The 25,412-nt window shown below is 40.3% G+C and overlaps 1 protein-coding gene across 1 annotated transcript in view; it reads right to left on the bottom strand.

Moving 5' to 3' along the window:
- Positions 1 to 25,412, bottom strand: part of ITGA2 (integrin subunit alpha 2) — a 102,971-nt gene that overhangs the window by 67,201 nt on the left and 10,358 nt on the right. Inside the window, exon 2 of the mRNA XM_033852854.2 lies at positions 12,497 to 12,617. Coding sequence (XP_033708745.1) covers positions 12,497 to 12,617 — 121 coding nt within the window. The remainder of the gene's footprint in view (positions 1 to 12,496; positions 12,618 to 25,412) is intronic.

Raw genomic sequence — 25,412 nt, 5'->3', positions numbered from 1 at the left:
CATTATTAACTTCCTGTGCAAAACGAGTCTGAGATTATGTTATCTCCATTTTCCATACAGAATCGCTGAGACACAGAGAGATGAGCAACTAGGTTGTGAGAGCCAAGCATAACTGATTCTGACGCCCAAGCTCTTGACCCTTAGCCTATTTATTCTCTTTCCTATTAGTGGCAAGAAGGCCTGGCAAAGGGCCCAGGTTGGGAAAACTGTCTGAACAGATGGGTTGGGCTCCAGAATCATCAAGGAGTAGGAACTGGAACTTGAGGGTCAGGCCACACCTACTGAGATGGGGGGCGTACTGTTTACAGACAGGGAAGAGCAGCGTATGTTCAGATGGTCCCAAATGTGGTCATTTGTGCGGCTTCTGCTGTGCGCCTTTCCCACCCACCCTCAGCATATTCCAGAGAAACACACTGAGAAACAAAAGTTTAGTGTTTCTCACCTAAAATTGAACCATTTTGTTCCTCAGAGCCTCCAGCAGTAAAGCTGCATCACTAGCTACCTGTTTTCTCAGTGAGAAAGCTCAAAAGCCCACTTGCTGTTTCCTATCGACATTCCCTGGACACTCTCCCCCCACCCCCTCCTATCCCCTCCCAGAATTCATGATTTGACAACCTCGAGGCTCTGGGAGATGATGACATCTCCACCACCACCGTGAAAGTTACCCCCACCCCCACCCCGTTCATCAGACAGGAAGAAGAGAAGGCAAGCATCTGTGCAGCTGTGTGCCCCTCAACAAGGAATTTATGAAAGGACCTGAGATTCTCACACAGAACACATAAATCTCTGGCAGCATTATGCCATATTGAACTCTTAACCCAAAACAATGGAGGACGGTGGCAACCGGACCATTTTGGCGACTGCTGAAGAACAGCAAGGATATCCTCATCGTGTATGATTCATTCTTTAAATACTGTGAACCACATTAGGAAGTCACAGGTCATACTAGTGACTACAGAGAATGTTTGTAAAATCATTGCTCACCTCCTTTATTGGCAGTGTTTCCAGTAGATTCTCCTCCTCCCTTGCACCCAGTGAAATCCTCGTTCCTGACAACTCACCCTCACAAGGAAAGGCTATGACATCACCCATGGTTACTCCGAGGGAACTGTGACATTCTCAAATTAATCAGACAGAAAGATGAGGGAGGCAGATATATTGATCTATAAAAATTTTATGTAATCAGCTGTAGCAGGAAGAAACATGCCAGGAGAGGATGTTATAAAGGTGTGGAATGGGATACGTTGGTAGGTAAACCCTGCGGAAATGCGGCAAAGCCTCTTTGAAGTTATGGATTTAATTTAATCACAACCAGACAAAGAGCTGCGTGAACCGTCGTGCGTGCTGATTCTCAAAACGAAACAAAATCCCAAGATATAAACTCCTCTTTTCCTACAGTGAAACTGGGAATTCTTCCAAGACGACTTAAAATAACACTTACTGTTCAATTATCTTGTGGGAAAATAGTGATTATATAGAGTTCCAAAACATAGCCAATCTGCCCACCTCCAGTGGAATTCAAAATACTTTGTTTAGTTAGTAAACAGTATTTACGGTGGTGTAGGTAGTTTTAAACCCACAATCCGGGGGCTGTTATAAATATCTTCCTTTGGTCTGTGATTTTCTAAACTCTCCAAGCGTTCCTTCGATACTAGAGACTTTTCCAGAGATTATGGACAGAGGTGCACTTAAAAATATTGACTAGGGCAAAGCATGTTTTGTTTGATTCAATAAATGTTTTTTAAGATCTTTGGGGGCTGACATGTTGCACAGCTCTAGCAGGTACCATTCCCACATGCATGGTGTGCCCTGGCCTTGTGCAGTATACAACCTGTGACGCTGTACCTGGTGGCCAGGCCAACTGTGTGCCAGACTCAATTCTAGGCACTGGGGAGATATTAGAGAGTAAGTCAGTCAAAAATTTATGGCCTCACAGAGGCTACATTCTAGTGGGAAAAGACAGACAATAAGTGTAATAAGTAAGTAAAACATATGGTGATAGTGATCAGGGCTTTGTGGGAAAAGTGAGGAGGATAAAGTTAGGAGCGTGAGGTGGAGGGTGTTATAATCTTTATTAGGAGGGCCAGGGAAGGCCTCACTGAGGTGACATTTAAGTAAAGAGTAGATGGAGGGAAAGGAGTAAAACCGTAAGAGCCAGGAATAGTCCTGGCTATGGGAACAGCAAGTGCAAAAGCCCTGTGGCTGGACCAGAATGCACAAGGGGGAAATTGTAAGAGATGAGGTCATGCTGGTAATGGGCCCAGATCTTGTAGAGCCTTGTATGAAATCATAAGGACTCAGTTTTCCCTCTGAGTGAACTATGAGAAAGAAAGTCATTGGAGTGTTCTGAGCACAGTAGTGGTATGATCTGACATATTTCAGAAGGATTCTGAAGGCTTCTCTGTTGAGAATGATTGCATGGGGGTAAAGGCAGAACAGGTGAAGCACTTAGAAGGCACCTGGGATAATACAGGCAAGAGGTGATGCCAGGCTCCTACGGGGCTGGCAGAAGGGAAGGTGGTGACAAGTGTCCTTATTTCAGATATATTTTGAAGGTAGGGCCAGCAGGATTTCTTGAGAGGTTAGTGTTTGAATAATAATAAAAAAAAAACTCAAAGGATGACCCCAAGGTTTTCAGCTAGAACTAAAAGCAACCGAGCGGCCATCATCAGATAAGGGGGATACGGTCAGTAGAGCAAGATTTTGAGGCAAGGGAAGCTCAGAAGGTCAGGAGGAGGTGTTTTCAGTTGGCGATGTCTATCAGCCATCCATGGTGGTATTTTGTTTGCCATTAGAAGCTTACTACATATAATACCCACATTAAGATGAGAAATTTCAAAGCCTACAGCTTATAAATATAAATACTATTCCTTATATTTCATTCCAGGCCATTGACAACACAAGGAGTCCGCTGAGTTCCATATGGCTACCTGCTTGGAACATAAAAGGAGCTGGTGATGGGAAGAATTCACCTGTAAGACTTCACATCTCTAGGAAGGGAGAAGATGGGTAAGAGAGTTCATTTTCAGCTCTTGGCTGGGAAACACTGCAATTATAAATTTAATAGCTAAACTCTTTGGCATACGTTGAAAGGCAGTTTCAGTCTCCTGGCCTCATCATGCTGCCTCAGACTTCTGTGGCCGCCAGATCACTTCCTCAAACAGTGGGACGGATACACTCTCAAGGTCTTTCAGTTCCCCAGTGCGAAGTCCACCGACTTCATTACTGCTAGAACATCTTAAGCCTACTGTTCTGTCTCACAAAAATCCTGGAAATTAGCTTTTGCACTGGAAGCAATTGAATCCATAAAAACTGATTCTGTTACGTTGACTCATCCAACATGCAGTTTTCCTGAAGTTAAACTCAAAAGCCAAAATAGTCCATTTAAAGTCTTGTGATGGTACAAATTCCACATTCTTGCGCCCCGGCGGGGAGGAAAGGAATGCTTTTAAGGTCACACATTTTTATAAGTCAAAGCCCATGAGATAGTACCTTTTAAATAGGTGCTTCGGCAGATGGCTATCAATGCTAAGAACTGGAAAAGCAACCATATTTGTAAACTACTTTACACTTTATAAAGCACATTTTATCCTTTATTTTATAAGGATCTTCTTTGATCCTTATAAATACTCTGTGAGATCCAATATTATGACTACTCCTGTTTTCATATAAAGAAACTGACTCTGTCTGATGAGCAGCAAAGTCTAGATCTGCCCTTTCACTGCAAACCTCCAATTCTTTCTGCCGTATTAAGCTGACTTAGAACTCTTCCAGGAAAGCTACTCACTGTTGTCCTGTCACCTGGGCCCTAAGTAAATTAACAAATAGGTTCCACCTGTGCCACTTAGCATTAACCAGATCCTTCTTCGGACGGAGTTGATGGATGGAAAAGTTTCAGACAAGTAGCCGCCAGGAAGGTGTGTGTGTGTGTGTGTGTGAGTCCCAGCACCATCGTGAATGAACTCATTCTAAAAACAGACATTCAGGCATTAACACAGAGGAAAGCTTAAAATGATAAGACTAGCTGGTGAGGCACAGAGGATTTCCACAGATCACTGAAGGTCTCCAGATACTCCGGAGCAGCAGATCTATTCCACATGCAAGTCACAAAAGATGGGCATACAAATTTGTGTCCAGAGCAGGGAACATTTCAAGTGCCCTTTCTACTATAATGCAAACCATTTAAAAAATTTAGCTATAAAGATAACCTTAACTTAGTGGAAAAAAATTAACAACTATGATGTGACAAAGGTAGGTGAATCAACTAGAATCAACTCAACTAGAGTGGTCCATGGGGGTCTAAAAGGTACTTGGTTCCCTACTTACCCTGCCCCTACTGCCAGCCAAGGGAAAGTCATTGTTGATAGGAAACACGCCACTTTGTATACCTATATTAATAGTGTTGGTTTAAGTACATGACAATAGCATAATAATTAGTTATAAAAATGTTAACAGTAAGTTTTTTAAACTTAAAACTGCAAGGATATATTACAGTCAGACTTCTAATGCCTTTGCGGAATCAAAAATATGACTAAGTTAGAAGTTGGTGAAAATAACTAAAATGTAATGGAAGAACAGAAAGGAATATATATGTCATGGATTTAAAATAAAAGCAAACCTTGTGAATAAGCAACGTAAGCATGTTAAATGGCACTACCAGGAAAACCTGTCAAGAGAATTTTACCTTTGGAAAGAGACATAAAGGAGGATATTGGCTAACATTTAAAGGCTACATAATGAAAGACAAAGACATGATTATTTTGGAAAAGGGATCAGAATAGCATCCTTGGCCAAGAAGAAGAAGAAATGGACCAAAGCTAAAGTGACAGATGAGAAATGGCTGAGGATGAGGCAGTGGGGGGAGGTGGGGAGGAACTAGTTATTTAAAATCCTGATTTTCCTCCTGTATATTTTTACAAGGAGCTAATGAGAGTACCTCACATGTGCACAGTAGTTTAGTTTTTGAAGTGTTTTATTCTCTTACAAGGTGCTAAAAACTTCTGGTTTGGTCAGGATGGCATTTTCTTTGTGCTCTAGAGAGGTTGTGTGACTTTCCCAAAGTCACCCAGCTAGTGATGGGGAAGCTGAGGGTAAAGCCCTTCTGTTCTGGCTCTTGATTTATATGACAAATCCCTGTCTATGAGAGAATGAAAAGACAGATGGGAACTGTCATCCCAGGCAACCCTTTTCTGTAACAATTTTTCATTCAAAATGCTAAATGAAGTTTATCTTACTTTATAAAGTTTATATGAAAATTATATTTAAATATTATTTATAAATGCCAATTACATTCTGCCACTTTCTTCCCTGGTTGCTTATAAAAATATGTCCACTTGGAACACCTTACCTCTGTTTGCATTCATCTACCCTATGCTTATTACTTCTTAGCTCTGTAAACTTAGGCGAACTAATAAAGCTTTCTAAGTCTCACTCCTCTCCTCTCATTTGTAAAATGGGTAATTATTTGACAAAGCTCTTAAAGATTCATCATGAGTATTAGGTGTTTGGCAAAGAACTTACCAACCAATGTACTATACAACATAATCTTTGATGTCTGTTGCAGAATTGAATGTTACTTCTTTTTTATCTAAAATTCTCTACAAGAGATATTTTGTACAATCTGTTATATTTGTAACACACGTAATGCTTTACTACAATTTTTCTTAATTAAAAAGTAAAAATGGGGACTTCCCTCATGGCTCAGTGGTTAAGAATCCACCTGCCGATGCAGGGGACATGGGTTCGAGCCCTGGTCCAGGAAGATCCCATGTGTCGTGGAGCAACTAAGCCCGTGTGCCACAACTACTGAGCCTGCGCTCTAGAGCCCATGAGCCACAACTACTGAGCCCGCTCCGCAACAAGAGAAGCCACCGCAATGAGAAGCCCATGCACCTCAACAAAGAGTAGCCCCCGCTCAACGCATCTAGAGGAAGCCCATGTGCAGCAATGAGGACCCAATGCAGCCAAAATAAATTAAATAAATAAATAAATTTATAAAAAGTAAAAGCTATACTATATATAGATGGAAGGTTTTTTTTTTTTGGCTATGACACTTGTTCATTATATTTCTCCTCTTAAAGAACAAGCATGCACTGGTCCTCAATAGAACAAGAAAATACATTTCTACAACTGGAAATACCCTCAATTCCCAGACAGTCCTCGTCACACAAGCGATTACAGTGTCCTAAGGTTTTTGAGTCATATAATGAGCTCAAACGGTTCTTGGGACAGGCCCTCAGATGAGACAAACAGAAAGAGTGCATGTCACCACAAGATTCCAGGAAATGACTTTAACCATATCACGATCCTTTGTGTAACTGTTCGTGATAAGGATTGCATCACCTACATTCGGACATCCTGTGTATAAAGCGAGGGCTCCAAAGCGGAATGACCCTCTGTGGGTCTCACTCAGGGGAGAAGAGACCACAGCTTTCCACACAGGTAGAGTGCTCTGGTGCTCTATTTGTGAGGTAATCTTGCTCTTAAAGTCATCCAGCTCATGGGAGACCATGAGAAAGTTTCAAGAATTTGCAAAGCCGTATTACTACTGTTTTTAGAATAAAAGTCCACAGTGTAATAAAAGTATAATAAATAAAACTAGCAAAGGAGTCAAGATTATTTTGTTAAAATCTTGTAGATCCCAGTGCAAAATATGCCTATAAATTCTTAGAAAAATGGGACATATGGAACAGCTAAAGTTGTACTTTAAAAATAGTGGAGTGTGATTTAAGAAAACTCAGACTAGAGCTCTAAACGAGTTGTCAGAAGGCAGGAAAGGGCTGAAAGATAGAGTCGGGGCTCAACAAGACAGATTGTAAAGAAAGTCCAAGCGATCAGAGGAAAACACGGCCAAGACAGCAGCTTCACAACAGGCAGTAGGGAGTAAAAAAAATAAAGGGATGTGTGTGTGAGTGTGTACTACGTATATAAAGTCTAAGGGAAAAACACTCACAGTTTATTAAAGAAATTCATAGTAAAATCACTTTCTGTGCCCGAGGTTAACTTGATTAGTATCAGAAGAAAAGTTAATGTTTAAACAGTCTTTCCCACATCTGCTACTCCCATAATGTCTGTGCAATTGTCATAAATTAGGAGTGGGGAAGGGCACGGTGCCAATTGTCAAAGCAAACAGGCAACTCTGTATTCCAAGTTTCGTGTTATGTTCCTTGAGCCGCAGGATTGTGAACGCTGCTGGACCTACCCACGGCCACCCCAGCACTGGAGCGGGAAAGCCCACTCACCTGGATCGTGCTCATCCCTGCCCTTTAAGCAAGGCACCTTGGCAGGGCTAGCTAGCGAGAGAGGTCAGGACGGAACCCTGTCCCTTTAGTGTCCCAGGCCTTGGTTTCTGTCTACTGGCTTCATTCTAAGTCAGCGTTCCCTACTGCAGGTGACAAAGGGTCCTCACAAGCATTCATGCTCCCTTTTGCAGCAGAAGCCTCCAGACAGATCCTAGCTCAACTAGAACTCTTTCCAAATAATAACTGGGCTGTTGTTGGCTTATCAAATAAGGGCTATAATTTATACCTGTCAACTTAAAAAATTATTCACACGCTAAAAAATGAGAGTTATGTTTTATCCGGTGGGAAATTTTAGGACTTCAAGCCCTGGAGGCCGCATCTCAAGTAACCCTGAGAGAACTGCTCCCAGGAGGCGAGGGGGGAGCCAGGATATATAAGAGTTTTGCAACAAAGGCAGGTAGTCTGAATGTCAAAAGATGACTGTTCATTAAAGAAAACCAGATATGTCAAGTTAAAGAATTTAGCTTCTTTAGAAAGCTAGATCTTCAGAAAATTTAGCTTCATTTTCAGAAAAGGAGCTTTTAATAGGAAGTTAATATAGCAAGTGACACTAAAGGCACACATGCTGTTGACTGTGGGGTTGGCACTTATGCCTCTGGCGCTATTCACGACTGCCTGCTCTGCACATCCATCTTCCTCACTGACTCGACTCCACGTGCCTTCAACTCAAGGTCTCTGTTTTGTACTTCCTGCACCTCACATAGCATCCAGCCTGTGGTGCGTTAGAAAATCATGTCCGTGACTTGGATGTTACAAGGCCAGATCAGTGAGGGACCCAGGCTGGCATGCCAGGCCAAGTTCTGTTCTCTTTCCCTTCTGCTTCACACCTTCACAGGCTGTAGCCCTCAGGTAAGATGCTCCCTTCTCTTCTTCCTGGGGGTGGGGTATGCACATACCAGCTGGTGGTTATACGGAGGCTTGAGGGAAGGAAGGCCTCAGTAAGCCTCATACTACATCTAACCAGAAAGCTCTATAGTGGAGCTAAAATCACCAGCCCAGCCAATAGTAGAGTGCTACCTTGTTGGCCACTAACCATTGTCTTGTGTTTATATATCTTTCCAGAATGTCATGAGAAGGTCAAGGCTGGATTTAGAAATGCCTGGTGTCCCCGGTCTTGACATAACACCATCAGCACCAGAATCTCACCATAAACAGTTAACATATTTGTCTTTTAGCAACACTTTGTGTGCTTAGAGGGAGTCCTGGAAAGAGAAAGGAGATATGGCTCACTTTGCCAGGACTCTGCCTGCTAGGTTCCTGTCAACTTTGTCCCTTTTGGTCTTAACTTCCAACCTGCAGTGTGGCCAGTGCTTGAGTTGCCTACAATCCTTGACAGACTTATCATCCCTATCAGCATCTATTGCTAATGGTGCCTCTTTCTCTGTCCCAGAAAAACTGTTACTTAAAAAGAATAACCTCAAGTTTAATGCCAGGTTGTCCTCAGCAAGGCCACACTTATGAAGTGGACCATGAGAGTGCGTCTGAAGGTCTTGTCCAGCGCCTACGTAAGTCTGTCTGCTAGAGATCACTTTGTAGACTACCTCGGGTGAATCAGTGGGGACTAGGGCTTTCATTCAGTAATTCAACAAGTAGTTAGTGACCCCTCTACTCGATGCCAGGTGACACTCTGGGTTCTGAGCACGTACCAGTGCACAAAGCAACGTCCCTATCCTCGGAGACAGAGCAGAAGATGCATAATGACCACACAAACATATAAAGATAATTTCAGATAGTACTAACTGCTATTTAGAAAAAAAACCAACATAAAAGGCTAGAGGGTGACTGGGAGGTGTTGTGAAGTGCTAATTCAGACAGGCTGGCTCTGAAAGGTCTCTCTGAGCAAGAGGCATTTGAGCAAAACTGAGAAATAAGAGACAAAATCCTGGGAAGACTGTCCCTTCCAGGAGAAAAGCGTGTGCACCGAAGCTCTGAAGCAGGAATGAGTTCACAATATTCTCCCACCTGTTCATCTCCACTCTTAAGACCCACCTCATGATTCACCTCCTCCAAGATGTCTTCTGTGACACACTACCCGTATGAGTGATAATTTCATTTTGCTTCCCCATCATACAGACAGGCACGCTTCAAAATGTGGATAAGTGTTTCTTTGAATTCCATGTTTTACATAAGTTCACACAGGAAAAAGGGTATGAAAGATGGAATACTGCCTGCCATATGGGTAAACAAAGGATGCCACAGTCATCAGCATTGCAGCCACAGCCGATGATGAGCTGATGAGCCCTGAGGGCACAGGAAGGAAAGAACACCTGCCATCTGGCAGCCAACAGACTGCAGCCACTCCCTTCCGTGAGCCCTGAGGAAACTCAGGGTACGAAAACACAGGATACTGGCCCCAGATAGCTGAGGTGCACATCAAAGGAATGATTTCAGTGAGTTCAGATTCTTGCATCTTCCCCACATAGAAAAGCGCTAAATTCTTTAACTTGACATATCTGGCTTTCTTTAATTAACAGTAATCTTTTTTTTTAATTAAGTTTTTTACATCTTTATTGGAGTATAATTGCTTTACAATGGTGTGTTAGTTTCTGCTTTATAACAAAGTGAATCAGTTATACGTATACATATGTTCCCATATCTCTTCCTTCTTGCGTCTCCCACCCTCCCACCCTCCCTAACCCACCCCTCTGGGTGGTCACAGAGCACCGAGCTGATCTCCCTGTGCTATGCGGCTGCTTCCCACTAGCTATCTATTTTACGTTTGGTAGTGTATATATGTCCATGCCACTCTCTCGCTTTGTCACAGCTTACCCTTCCCCCTCCCCATATCCTCAAGTCCATTCTCTAGTAGGTCTGTGTCTTCTTTACTCCCGTCCTACCCCTAGGTTCTTCATGACATTTTTTTCCCCCTTAGATTCCATATATATGTGTTAGCATACGGTATTTGTCTTTCTCTTTCTGACTTACTTCACTCTGTATGACAGACTCTAGGTCCATCCACCTCACTACAATTAACTCAATTTCGTTTCTTTCTATGCCTGAGTAATATTCCATTGTATATATGTGCCACATCTTCTTTATCCATTCATCCGATGATGGACACTTAGGTTGCTTCCATCTCCTGGCTACTGTAAATAGAGCAGCAATGAACATTTTGGTACATGACTCTTTTTGAATTATGGTTTTCTCAGGGTATATGCCCAGTAGTGGGATTGCTGGGTCGTATGGTAGTTCCATTTGTAGCTTTTTAAGGAACCTCTATACTGTTCTCCATAGTGGCTGTACCAATTGACATTCCCACCAGCAGTGCAAGAGTGTTCCCTTTTCTCCACACCCTCTCCAGCATTTATTGTTTGTAGATTTTTTGATGATGGCCATTCTGACTGGTGTGAGATGGTATCTCATTGTAGTTTTGATTTGCATTTCTCTAATGATTAATGATGTTGAGCATTCTTTCATGTGTTTGTTGGCAACCTGTATATCTTCTTTGGAGAAGTGTCTATTTAGATCTTCTGCCCATTTTTGGATTGGGTTGTTTGTTTTTTTGTTATTGAGCTGCATGAGCTGCTTATAAATTTTGGAGATTAATCCTTTGTCAGTTTCTTCATTTGCAAATATTTTCTCCCATTCTGAGGGTTGTCTTTTGGTCTTGTTTATGGTTTCCTTTGCTGTGCAAAAGATTTTAAGTTTCATTAGGTCCCATTTGTTTATTTTTGTTTTTATTTCCATTTCTCTAGGAGGTGGGTCAAAAAGGATCTTGCTGTGATTTATGTCATAGATTGTTCTGCTTATGTTTTCCTCTAAGAGTTTGATAGTTTCTGGCCTTACATTTAGGTCTTTAATCCATTTTGAGCTTATTTTTGTGTATGGTGTTAGGGAGTGATCTAATCTCATACTTTTACATGTAGCTGTCCAGTTTTCCCAGCACCACTTATTGAAGAGGCTGTCCTTTCTCCACTGTACATTCCTGCCTCCTTTATCAAAGATAAGGTGACCATATGTGTGTGGGTTTATCTCTGGGCTTTCTATCCTGTTCCATTGATCTGTCTTTCTGTTTTTGTGCCAGTGCCACACTGTCTTGATTACTGTAGCTTTGTAGTATAGTCGGAAGTCAGGGAGCCTGATTCCTCCAGCTCCGTTTTTCATTCTCAAGATTGTTTTGGCTATTCGGGGCATTTTGTGTTTCCATACAAACTGTGAAATTTTTTGTTCTAGTTCTGTGAAAAATGCCAGTGGTAGTTTGATAGGGATTGCATTGAATCTGTAGATTGCTTTGGGTAGTAGAGTCATGTTCACAATGTTGATTTTTCCAATCCAAGAACATGGTATATCTCTCCATCTGTTTGTATCATCTTTAATTTCTTTCATCAGTGTCTTATAATTTTCTGCATACAGGTCTTTTGTCTCCTTAGATAGGTTTATTCCTATATATTTTATTCTTTTCCTTCTTTTGACATTCAGACTACCTGCTCTTTGTTGCAAAACTCTTATATATCCTGGCTGCCCCCTCGCCTCCTGGGAGCAGTTCTCTCAGAGTTACTTGAGATGCGGCCTCCAGGGCTTGAAGTCCTAAAATTTCCCACCGGATAAAACATAACTCTCATCTTTTAGGGTATGAATAATTTTTTTAGTTGACAGGTATAAATTATAGCCCTTATTTGATAAGCCAACAACAGCCCAGTTATTCTTTGGAAAGAGTTCTAGTTGAGCTAGGATCTGTCTGGAGCCTTCTGCTGCAAAAAGGAGCATGAATGCTTGTGAGGACCCTTTGTCACCTGGAGTAGGGAATGCTGACTTAGAATGAAGCCAGTAGACAAAGCTTTGCTCAAGGAGAAAATTTAGGGAACAATTCTACCACCTAGAAATGGTCCAGCAGCAGCACTAGCCAGCTGAGCATTTACAAAGCCTAATGGATACCAGTTTACAGAGTAAGAAAGGAAGACAAATCTATTTATCTATCTATCTAACATCAAATGGTCAAAACCTGGTATTATGAATTTACTATGGAATATTTATAGAAAAGTTTCTATCTAGGTTTAAAAAAAGTACCTTTATGCCATCCCATCAGTTATTAATCTGAGAGTTACCGACTCCCAAAGAAAAATCCTTCATTTAAGGATATTTGAGGACTACCCATTAATAACATATACATGCACCAATCTGAACAAGCAATTGTAGTCAAATATTAAATTTATTTAGTGTTTTTACTGAAGTCATAAAGAAGAGACTATTCTTACCAGTTGCCTTCTGGATTTATGAACTGCTGCACTGCATAGCCAAACTGTTCACTTGAAGGACCAGAAAATATCTTTGCTTCCGGGAGACCAACATTGTACGCCACACAGCAATTTAAAATGCCTATGAAGGAAAAATGAAAACGTAGTCCATATTTACAATTTGTGAATAAAAGTTTGTAATATAATTATCAAAGGCCGCTTAAAAAAAGTGTTTGAAGTAATAATTATTCTCTTTATCAATGTTTACCAAGAAATAGTGGCTACTGATTTTTAAGTACTAATTTGGGGCCCTGACACCATGCTAAGTACTCTACTTCCATGATTCATTATTTCATTCATCTTCATAGAAATCCTAAAATATGATTGGTTTTTTTTTTTTTTTGGCCACACAGCACGGCTTGCAGGATCTCAGTTCCCCAACCAGGGATCAAACCTGTGTCCGCTGCAATAGAAGCATGGAGTCCTAAGCACTGGACAGCCAGGGAATTCCCTGATTGCTAATATTATATTTGTTTTGCAGAAATTTCTGAGGTTCCTGGAGATAAGTGTGTCTCACAGGTAGAAAGTGATAAGGGAAGGGCAGGATTTGAACACAGGGCTGTCTGACTGAAGAGCTTGAATTCTTAAACAACATATTACCTCTAGGGATTAAGTAACTTCAGTTCTATTTGTCCTTCCTAATGCAAGACTCTAAACCACCCAAGGGCAGGGTTGGAAGGTTATCTTCTATTTCTTCTGAATCTCCCTGAAGACCTTGACACGAACTCTATATGAAATGTCTGTTGAAAGAGCATTGCTGAATACATCAAAGGAGGTAAAAAAAAAATCACAGCTGCTTGAAAATTGTATCATTTTTTTCAGAAAGGATCATTTCTGAGAATGAAATGTAAGGGAAAGGGGTCATATCTTTTATTCCAGCAGGAACTGCAAAAGTGGTTTTGCTTTCTGATGCTTCTTTCTGAGTGTTCGAGAAATGATATTCATTTTCAGAAACAACAAAGGCCTTGATAGGATAAAGCCTGGATAGACCTTTTTAAAAAACCTTGTTTGTGATGGAAAGGGAAAGAGGGGAAAGAGTAAGGTTGATGAAGTCTCCCCCTCTGACACTGATAGCATTAATGCTGGTCATCCTATGTTCTAGAGAAAGAAGATTGTGTGGATATTAACATTCTCTATGGAGATGGGAACAGATTTCAAGCTGTTTGAGATCAGTAGTTACCTTAGCAGACACTGAAGGCAGAGTGGACTTTTCAAAACTGACATCAAAGTTCCATCAATATGTGTTTTCACAAAGGAATAACCCACTTTCTGGGCCACATTGGAAGTGCACAGTATTTCATAAATCTATTGTTTCAGGCATTGAAAGGATGGAGGAAAAGGGCTGGCTCTTCCATTATGCCCGTGTACTTCTGGGGACAGATTCTGAAATGTGCTCCAAAGGAATAATGAGGTCAGTGATGAAGCTTTGGGGACTTAAAGTAGTTGACGTGCCTCTTTACCTGCCAAGATCATTCTACTGTGGATCTGTTCACTCAAGAGCGCTCAGGTCACTATTATTTTTTAGAAATAAATGTGTTGCCAGGAAGAGAAGGACAAATCATAATTTTCAAATACTCTGTAGCAAAATCTACACGGCTTCACATGTGCACATTTTCTCCTTAATATCTATTTTTGATATGCACCACTGCTTCTTTATACTTTTCAGGAAATAAAATGCAAACGAAAATAATGTAGCAAAGTAAGCAGAGAACCAGAACTGACATTCAGAATATTGGTGTTTCCAATCAACAGTTTAACTTTACCTCATAGTGCAGAACTCAATAAATCCTATTTAAATACGTTACCAATTATCTAACAAACTAGTAAAAGCTTGGGGAGGTGATATCAAACTGTCTCCTCTTTTAAAATATCTTTTGCTAGAAAGACCACATATGGTTATATATATAATGACCTCATTTTTTTCCCTATTAATTAGACCTTGGCAGATCATGGCATGACATGAAATCACGATGGAGTCCATTTTATCACGTAGCAGTTAAATTTTATTATATATACGCCCAAATGTGTACATACATACTTATATGTATATACTATGTGTTTACATACATATATGCATGTGTCTATACATACATATATAAACTATGAGTTAAAAAATGTAAATCATATTATTTCATCTCTCTGCTTAAAATACCCCAATGTCTGAGAATAAAATCCAATTTCCTTACCACAGTTTCAAAAGCCCTTCATGATCTGGCCCTTGTGTATCTGGTGACTTTCACTTTCCACCACTGTCCTCGCTCACTGTGCTCCAGCCACTCTGGCTCTCCTTCTGTCCCTTGAACACATCCGGTTCATTCTGCTTATGGCCTTTGCAGCGGCTTGACCCACTGCCTACAGCACTCTTCCCCACTCGGTATTTGTGTCCTGCCACCTATTCACCATTTAAGTCTTTGCTCAAGTCTCTGCTGTTCTCGTAGAGACCTCCCCTCACTCCTCTACCAGCAACATCCTTCTCCATCATTACCCCAACATCGCAGCGCTTATCATCTGAAGTGATCTTATGTATCTGTATTGTTCTGTGTCTCTCTGCCTACTAAAATCTAAGCGACTTGAGAGCTCAGATCTTATTTCTTTTATTCACTCCTACTTTCCCAGCACCTAGGATAATATTTGTTGAATGAAATGAATTTTTAATGAATATGTGTTCTTTGATAATGATATGGAATATAGACAAAATTAGGGGGAGAAAGATCACTCATAATCATATCATTCTCATGCAAGTGCAGTTAATTTCCTTCCATTATTTTTTCCCTCTAATATTTAAACCATAATGTATATTCCAATTTGTAGCCTACTATTTCTTAATGCTTATGTTTGTCCGCCTATGTCAGAATCATCTTGATTCATTTGATCCCCACCAACCTTGTGAAACAGCAAAATCTAGCTATTATTACCAATGTATAAATATGGAAACTGCAACTCATGGAGATTAGATGTTTTTCTTGCTCAGTGTCACACAATTGGTAGCTGATATCTGAGTCTTGGTCTGGCTCATCTTCTCAAACTTATTGTCCAGAATTTCCGTTCATAAACGGTCTGCTCATTTTTCTCACAAAACATGTCCTTCTCCATCACCACTCCTTCATTCCATTGATACTAAATCTCTTCTTTCCTGTACTTCAATCCTTCCCTCAAGAGCCTGCCACTTTTGATAAATCTGGACAGTCTCAGTTCACTATACTTATTTTTCTCAAATATATATTTAAAACTCACTATGTCACCATTTCACACTTTGCCTATGATAGCTAATTAGCTTCTATAAATTTAATGTAAGTATTTGGTCTAATTCAATGTCTATTTCCTCTTTACAATCCCACTGGTCATAGTAATGTGTTCCTATGTCTGTTCTCATAAATTAACTGAATCATATGGAAAATAACAACCCTATTTGGTTCATTGTGTTTCCTTACCCCCCAAACATGCCCACACACTAAGAAATGAATCATTCAAAAAATATTTATCCAACTCCTTTGTGCGAGGCATTTTCCTAGGTCCTGGAGATATAGCAATGAACAAAACAGACAAGATCTCTGCTGTCTTTGAGCTTTCATTCTTGTAATTGGAATAAAATAATGAACAATTATATCATCATGGGATAAGCATTAAATTTCAGAAAGCTAAAAGAACCCTGATCCAAAGTTGAGAAGAGGGTACATCTGAGTTTGAAGCCTTCATAGAAGAGGTGGCAATCCATGGACCTTGGAGGATGAGCTGGAATTCACTGCATAAAGAGGAAGGCCAAGGTCATTCCAGGCCCAAGGAACATCCTGCTCAGTATTATGGAGAAGTGAAAGAGAAGAGTATGGGGACGGTGAGAAACTGGCCCAGCAAGTCATAGATTATTAATTTATACATTCCAGGTCTATATTAGATGCACTGAGTTTCAGGGTGACTTCAGCCTTGTCCTGTCAGGGTCATGTCAGGGTGTAACTCTTCTCCCCTGTCCTCATGCGGATGCCTGTGAATGCAGTAATAGTGCAGCAAAGTACTTATCCAAGGTGACCTTGCTGTATATTTGTTGATAGTAACCGAGCCCAAGTATTCAGTGAATCTCACGAAACTTTACTGCAAAAATAAGCAAGGTATGTCCTGGGGGGTTAACTAATTTCCTCTCTGTCCACAATTAAAAGGGTGTCGTGTTTCATCCTTGATTATAACCTGGCTTGGTGTCATTTTTATATCCACAGGCAAACCAGATAGTTAAGCACACACTGATTAATGCAAACTTCTTTTTTCTTCCACTCATTTAAAAATTTTATAGCACCTCCTGCCCTGAGAGTTCCTGCTCATCTCTGAAACAGATTTCTGGGAAACTTTAATAATTAAGAATTAGTTTAAGTAAAAATGGAGCTCATTCTCCCACTTTATTCTGGAACCTGATTTTAAATTATAAGATAATTCAAAAGAGAAATAAATATATGTTTGGTGATGAGATATAGTTAACCCAGTTTTGTTCTCAATATGTAGTGAAGCTCAGAAAGGAACAAAATCTTTGGAAAACAAGGGCAGAAATAAATGTATTAAACAAAATATATCATTCTATATGCAACACAAGATTTTGTCAGGAAGTGTCTTGATTTCCATGATATCACTGTCAGAGCTCAATGACACATATTTGTAGTAGAAGATGGTAGGAAAGTCTAATTTGTGTGACTAATGCAAAACTTAAGCATATCTACATACGTTGAAGGGCAGGTGGGGCTGGCTTTTCATGGAAGGGGTTCATTTGCAAAAAGATCCAGAGAGTTAAAGGGGAAAAAAATTCATGTTAAGAGAAGAGAATTAAGGCCCAAAGCAAGAGGTAGAATTGGGAAGAGAGGAGTATTTTTAACTAGGACTCTCTTATTGCATTCTAGCCCATTCCTGCAGATGTATGCTGGCATTTTCGGGAGGAAATGTCTGTTAAGTAGTAAACAAAAATACAAGAACTCTTTTAGTTATAAAATAAGTTAGCGGGGTGTAAGGTACAGCATGGTGACTATAGTTAATAATACTGTATTGTACGTTTGAATGTTGCTAAGAGAATAGATCTTAAAAGCTCTCAACACAAGAAAAAAATCTGCAATTATGTGTGGTAATAGATGTTAACTAGACTATTGTGGCAATCATTTTGCAATATATACATGTATCAAATCATTGTGTTGAAAACAAACAACCTAATCAAAAATGGGCAGAAGACCTAAATAGACATTTCTCCAAAGAAGACATACAGATGGCCAAGAAGCACATGAAAAGCTGCTCAACATCACTAATTATTAGAGACACGCAAATTGAAACTACAATGAGGTATCACCTCACACCAGTCAGAATGGCCATCATCAAAAAAATCTACAAACAATAAATGCTGGAGAGGGTGTGAAGAAAGGGAACACTCCTACACTGTTGCTGGGAATGTAAAGTGATACAACCACTATGGAGAACAGTATGGAGGTTCCTTAAAAAACTAAATATAGGGCTTCCCTGGTGGCGCAGTGGTTAAGAACCCGCCTGCCAATGTAGGGGACATGGGTTCAAGCCCTGGTCCGGGAAGATCCCACATGCCATGGAGCAACTAAGCCCGTGTGCTACAACTACTGAGCCTGTGCTCTAGAGCCCACAAGCCACAACTACTGAGCCTGTGTGCCACAATTACTGAAGCCCGTGCTCCTAGAGCTCGTGCTCCACAGCGAGAGAAGCCACTGCAATGAGTAGCCCGCGCATCACAACAAAGAGTAGCCTCCCCTTGCCGCAACTAGAGAAAGCCCGCACATAGCAACAAAGACCCAAAGCAGGCATAAAAAAACAAAACCAAAAACAAAACTAAATATAAAACTACCATGTGATCCAGCAATCCCACAACCAGGCATATATCCGGAGAAAATCATAATTTGAAAAGATACACGCACCCCGATGTTCACTGCAGCACTATTTACAATAGGAAAGACATGTAAACAATCTAAATGTCCATCAACAGAGGAATGGATAAAAAAAGTGTGGTACATATATAGAATGGAATATTACTCAGCCATGAAAAAGAACAAAATGATGCCATTCGCAGCAACATGGATGAACCTAGAGATTATCATACTAAGTAATGTCAGACAGAAAGACATATCATATGATATCACTTACATGTGGAATCTAATAAAAATGATACAAATAAACTTATTTATGAAACAGAAACTCACAGATCTCGAAATCAAACATATGGTTACCAAAGGGGAAATGTGGGGGGAAAGTGATAAATTAGAAGATTGGGATTAACATATAAACATTACTAAATATAAAATAGATAAGTAATAAGGACCCACTGATTAGCACAGGGAACTCTATCAGTATTCTGTAATAACCTACATGGTAAAAGAATCTGAATGGAGATATATATATACATATATATGTATATATATATGTATATATATACGTATGTATATATGTATGTATATACATATAAAAAACTGATTCACTTTGCTGTACACCAGAAACTAACATAAGATTAAGTCAAATATACTCCAATAAAAATTCTAAAAGTTAATTGTGCTGTACACTTGAAGCTAATATGTCAATTATATCTCAATACAAAATAAAATAAAATCCAAATTACTCATATACATGAACTCTAAGGTCTGAATGTCTATGAAAGTGCAAGCACAGGGTCTCACTGATTTAAAAATGTGGAGCAAATCTCTATCCCATGGCTGGTGGGGACTGGTCCTCAGAAGCTGCAGAGGTATGGGCAAAGGCAGGGGAGCAGGAAGGTCCAGTTATCACCAAGACATGGGGGAACTCTCTTAGGGGACAGCAAACGTTCCCAGAAGAACTGTGCTTAAGAGTCCAGGAGAAACACTCTCATCTAAATCAGGGATGGGTGAAACTCCAGGTATGATCTGTCTTGGGGCAAACTTCTCCCTATCTGGGGGTCTGTGAACCTAGAAAATAATTTCTCTGCTTCTAAAAAAGGATGGTGTGACAGGCATGTGAGAGACATTTCCATTTAAAAGAGAGATTAGAAGGAATAAAGGAGTCGCTGGTACCAAGAAAGTTTAACATAGCAGGTCAAATTCCACTAGGTTTTCAGGCCTGAAAATAATCCTCTGTTGCTCAAGGCTCTGTCCTCTGGGCCTGCAACAGCTCTACTGGCCTCTTCTTCTTTGTCCCCTTCAGTTCAAGAGCAGCATTTCTGCTGAGACAACATTCCTAAAAACCTTGTAGGTCTCCTGTGTATGTCCTGGTGATCTGTGCCATTTGACAAGAGAGCTCTCCACAGATATTTCCTGGATAACTTTCTCTCTTCCTGGCCTCTGCGGGACGGTTGAGAGGATCCAGGAATCACACGCCTAATCCATTTAGCAAAACGTTTTCCAACGACACTCTTGGCCTTCCCTTCAGAGCACACTTTCCTAACAATGAGTCCCCTAATATTTGCTCTTTTTTTTTTGAATCTGGATAGACTAAGGATTTCTCAAATCATTAAGTACTGTTCTTATTTTGTTTAATGCTTCCTTCCTCAATTTATCTCTTTCCTCTTGCACTTTACTACCTTCAGCAAGGAGAAAAGCAGCCTGCACCCTCCGCATTTTGCTTGGAAATCTCCTCAGCTAAATATCTAAGTTAATTGCTTGAAAGCTTCCCACACAACAGCAGGACACGGTTAGGCCAAACTTTCTGCCACTATATAACAGGAATCACCATTCCTTCAGTTTCCAACAACATGTTCCTCATTTCCTTCCGAGCCCTCACTGGAAGTGGCTTCGACATTCATGTTTCTGCCAACAGTTTCCACAAGGTGATCTTCAAAGCCCCTCTATCTAAATAAGGTAATATTCACAGATTTTGAGGACTGAGATATAGAAATATCTTTGGGGGACCACCATTCAATTCAATATGACGGGTATGCCAGTAAAGTTAGATCCTGCCCGATGTCTACCTGGGCCATTTTTTCAGGGTTGTGTTTGCAGCAAGAAAGCTTGAGGGTAAGGTAAATCTCACCTCCAGGACAAAGAATGGGTTTGCTGAATTCTTGCTGTGAAACAGCAGGTCACCAAACTCAGTTTTCCTCTCTCCTAATGCAACCTACTCAACGTGTGCAGGCTTCCATTTGCATCCCTTCCTGTTGCCCTCATGATACTTTGTGGGGAAGCGCAGGGAAACGGATGTAAACATGCTCGTGCTACCTGTCATGCTATGAGTAATAAAGTCCTTGGTCTCTGACTCAGGCACCTCATGTCATTTGTCAGCATCCATGGAACTGTAACGAGCTAACGTATTAGTTTTTACAGAGCGTAAAATCAAATATCAGATTTGTCAGGGTAGAGAACAAAAACTCCCCCGTCTGGGTATTGAGGGCTGAATGACAATGAAAATGGATAACTCCTGGGGGTTCAGAGAAATCTTGGGAGAGCACTATATTTTCCTATAAGGGTGGAATAGGGATTCAAAAGAATTATGTTTCAATTTTAAGAAGCAAAGAGATTACAGCTAATATTTGGGTAATGATTTCATAATTTGTTCTGCTTCGTAATTTATGACCACTTTTTAAAAAATGATGTGTGCATGTATCATTTATTTGACATTTACTCTGCATGCATATTAAAGAAACATGTGCATCACTTCCATGCAGAAATAAATGCATTACTATGTAGTTAAGCCTAAAGGGGCATTATGGATGAATTACATCTTCCCCCAATTCCCATGTTGAACCCCTAATTCCTAATGTGACTATATATGAAGATAGGACCTTTAAGGAGGTAATTCGGTTAAAAGAGGTCATAAACGTGGGAACCTAATCTGATAGGACTGGTGTTCATATAAAAAGAGGAAGAGACACCAGATCTCTCTCTCTGCATGTACATACAGAGGAAAGGGCACATGAAGACACAGACAAAAGGCAGCAGTCTACAAGCCAGGAAGAGAGGCATCACCAGAAATCAACCTTAATGACCTCTTGATCTTGGACTACTATCTCCAGAGCCGTGAGAAAATAAATTTCTGTTGTTAAAGCCACCCATTCAGTAGTGTCTTGCTACGGCGGCTCCAGCAGACTAAGATGGGGGAAATTGGATAATATCAGAAATTTTCAATTTACTATGCTGCGTTTCAAAGATAAGCCTGTCAATATACAGATGTGCATATATAAATACAGGAGAGATATATACTAATTCAAGTTATATCATTCAAGGTTCACATTTTGTATGAAAAAAATACAAGTCGTTGTTTTGTGACAAAGTAACTACATCAAGTATTAGAGTATTGCGCACATTGTTGGGTGATTTTGATGCCCTTTCACAACTTTCGATCTTGCAGGCAATGAACATCTTCAAAAATCTATAGCAATTGCTTCTGAAGTCCATTTATTATGACAGTGCTTCCTAACAGCTCAATATATTCTCTTTTTTCATGAGGATGTTGGAGGATGAGTTGCCATCTGGCAGACTCACTGGCTCCCAATGGCCGAGAGGATGGGGTAAAGTAATGGAATACCAGCTCATCAATTCACTTTCTATTTTAACAGTATCTTCCTAAATTCCTTTTATGTGAAAGAAGAAACGCCTCTCTCTTCCTCTCCCTCTCAGAATAGCATTTTTGTGCATTTAGCAAGTCAGCGCCTGTTGAATAGCTTGCTCATTAACAAGATATGCCTGACACATCTCAAGGCCATGTATGGAAACAATAGACATAACTGAGGTAGTATTTCTTCTATTATATCTCTGTTCACAGGCCACTTCTCTATAAACTTTTGGTTTGGGTCTTCCCCTATCATTTTAGCCTGTACGCACCCATCTTATAATTCACCATCTGCATCTCTTATTGTGATGTACTACCTCGAAATGTTACTTACTGTTCACTTGTGTACGTTTTGTCTCTTGATAATTGCATACTCATTGCCTCCCCACCCTGTCTGACCTCACCTCCTATCCTATCTTTTTAGCTCACTCACCTGGCTCTTCCTTAAACTCACTCTGACCTTAACCGTTTGCATTTGTTTCTTCTGCATGAAACACTCTTCCCAGAGAGTGTTCTGTTTCTACATCAAACATCAACCCATCAGAGCTGCCATTCCTCATTACCTGTGGTGGTCAGGGGGCTCCCAGGGATCCCCCTCTCCTGCTATCCATGCGTTTGTGTGATCCTCTCTCCTTGAGGGCAGGATCTATGACTTCAAACCAATAGAAATGAAGATTCAAAATGCAGAATCAAATATCACAGAGTATCACTTCTGTAATTACATTACATAAGATTGTAACGTCCGTCTTGCTAGTAGATGCCTTCTCTTGTTGGCTTTGATGAAGCAAAGAGGCCCACAGGGCAAGGAACTCAAGGCAGCCTTCCACTGAGAACCAATGGGGAACTGAGGCCCTCAGTCTAATAGCCCTGGAGAAAATTAATTCTGCCAACAATTAAAATGAGCAGAAGTGGATCTTTCCTCAGTTAAGAATTCAGATGAGACCCCTGCCCTGGCCGACACCTTGTTGCAGCCTTATGAGAGAACCTGAAGCAGAGGACCTCAGTGAAGCCATGCCCAAATTCCTGACCCACAGAAATTGTAAGATAATAAATGTATATTAAGTTACCCCATGTGTGGTAATTTGTTATATAGCAATAGATATAATATGACCCCAAGCAAAAAAATATCTTCCTGCTTCCCACTCCCTGCCTAGCATTCTCTGTCCCCCTTACTGTGCATTGCTACCTCTTATGTGATGTATTTATGTTTTTAATTTGTCTTCCACCCTCATTAGAACCTGTATTAGAAGAGTTAAGTTTTGTAGGGATTGACATGTCTACAATTTGGGACAGAATGTCTCTTTAAGGAAAAAATTATAAAATTGTGAAACAAATTCAGGTATAAAATTAACTTTTGTTTAGAATGAGAAAAGTAATCCTAGCAAATAGTTTTAAAACCTGAAAAATATATTTTTTAAAAAACATACCTTTTACTGATAGCCTGACATACTTCTGTAATACATTTTGCCTTGGCCGGTACGCGGGCCTCTCACTGCTGTGGTCTCTCCCATTGCGGAGCACAGGCTCCGGACGCGCAGGCTCAGCGGCCATGGCTCACGGGCCCAGCTGCTCCGCGGCATGTGGGATCTCCCCGGACCGGGGCACGAACCCGCAGCCCCTGCACCGGCAGGCGGACTCTCAACCACTGCACCACCAGGGAAGCCCAGCTCTACATCTTTTGATCACCTCTTTACTTGATAACTTTATAAAATCATACTCTCTAAAAAGTAATTTTTTTGGCATGATAAATTGAATGTTTAAAATTATTATTATTTACAGTTAAGGAAAGTTTCTTTCATTTTCATAACACCTTATTTGTAATGTCATGTAAATGTTTAGGACTGTTTTCCAGTATCATACAGGAGCTATAATATTTCAAGGTACCTCAAATTTTCTTTTAAAGGGATTAATCCAGAAACTTTTTGAACTGATGACGTTGATCAAACAGTTTGCTGTTGATGTCTTTGTTGAAATATGTTATTTTAGGGTATAAAAGAGACAATGATCTGAACTTCTGCATATTTAATAAAAATATCAGGCATGTGAATACATGGGAAAGGTCTGCAGAGTGAGGGTGCCTGAAGCTTAAGCTTCCCGTTTTATGGTAAATCTGTCTTTGTCCCGAAAAGTAGGGACTTTGTTTTGTTTACTGCTATATTCCCCCCTACTCAGAGTATCTACATGGTTGTAGATCAATAATCAATTGAATTAACAGATGGACTGCTGATTGTTTCACCTTTCCACATAATAATAAGTTATACATATAATGGGATATCAGTAAAGACCAGGTTTATCAATAAATATAAGTTCTGGATTGATTCAAAGGAAGATGCTTGAATGCAGGTTACTGAGAAGATACCTATAGAGGTAGATTAAAAGATTAGTAAATATGTACATATATATGTATATACAAATATACACACATTTTATTTTCTATTTAGAATTTTAGAAAACATTTAACTTTGCTCTTTATCTAGCTTTAGGAGAACCCTATATTTTGGGGTGATGTAGTGGCAGAAGTATGCCAGTGCTGGAAGTACAAGGATTTTTTTTTTTTAACTGAAACATCCACATACCGGGCAAGACCAACAGTACCTTGTAGAGCCTAAAAGCTTGGCCTCTGAGGTTGGAATAGCTCTGTGACCTTGGACAAGATCCTCATCCTATATAAGCCACTGCTTTTTCACCCGTGAAATAGACCTAATCTATGAGCCTACCTTATTGTGATCAGACAGTATATATAAAACCCTAACCCAGTGTCCAGCAAATGATGAGCACTCAGTAAAGACAGCTTGTTTTTGTTATTTTCTTTTACTATTCATATCATTATATATTACTGATAATGGCATACTTTTTGAGAAATTGTAAAAGGCATGTTAATTTGTGATCCTACTTTCACCTCTCACATAAAAAACTATATCCTAAATAAGTTTCCATTTAAGATTCTGAGAACTGCTGTGCAATGGATAGGAGGACAGCATGTCTACATTTTGCTGAGACACACTCACCATGAGAGCCAAGAAAACATTATCAGCCCATGGACCCTCCAGGAAACCACAAACGCAGGAAATGGGGTTACTCAGACCCTGACTTTGAAACTAAGAAAACAGACTTCATGGGACTTCCCTGGTGGCACAGTGGTTGAGGATCCACGTGCCAATGCAGGTCTGGGAAGATCCCACATGTCACGGAGCAACTAAGCCCGTGAGCCACAACTACTGAGCCTGTGCTCTAGAGCCCGCGAGCCACAACTACTGAAGCCCATGCACCTGGAGCCCGTGCTCCGCAACATGAGAAGCCACCACAAGGAGAAGCCCCAGCACACCGCAACTAGAGAAAGCCCGTGCACAGCAAGGAAGACCCAATGCAGCCAAAA

The sequence above is a fragment of the Tursiops truncatus genome, chromosome 3 (assembly GCF_011762595.2).
Source record: "Tursiops truncatus isolate mTurTru1 chromosome 3, mTurTru1.mat.Y, whole genome shotgun sequence".
Taxonomy (NCBI): domain Eukaryota; kingdom Metazoa; phylum Chordata; class Mammalia; order Artiodactyla; family Delphinidae; genus Tursiops; species Tursiops truncatus.
This window is presented reverse-complemented; position numbering and strand designations above follow the sequence as displayed.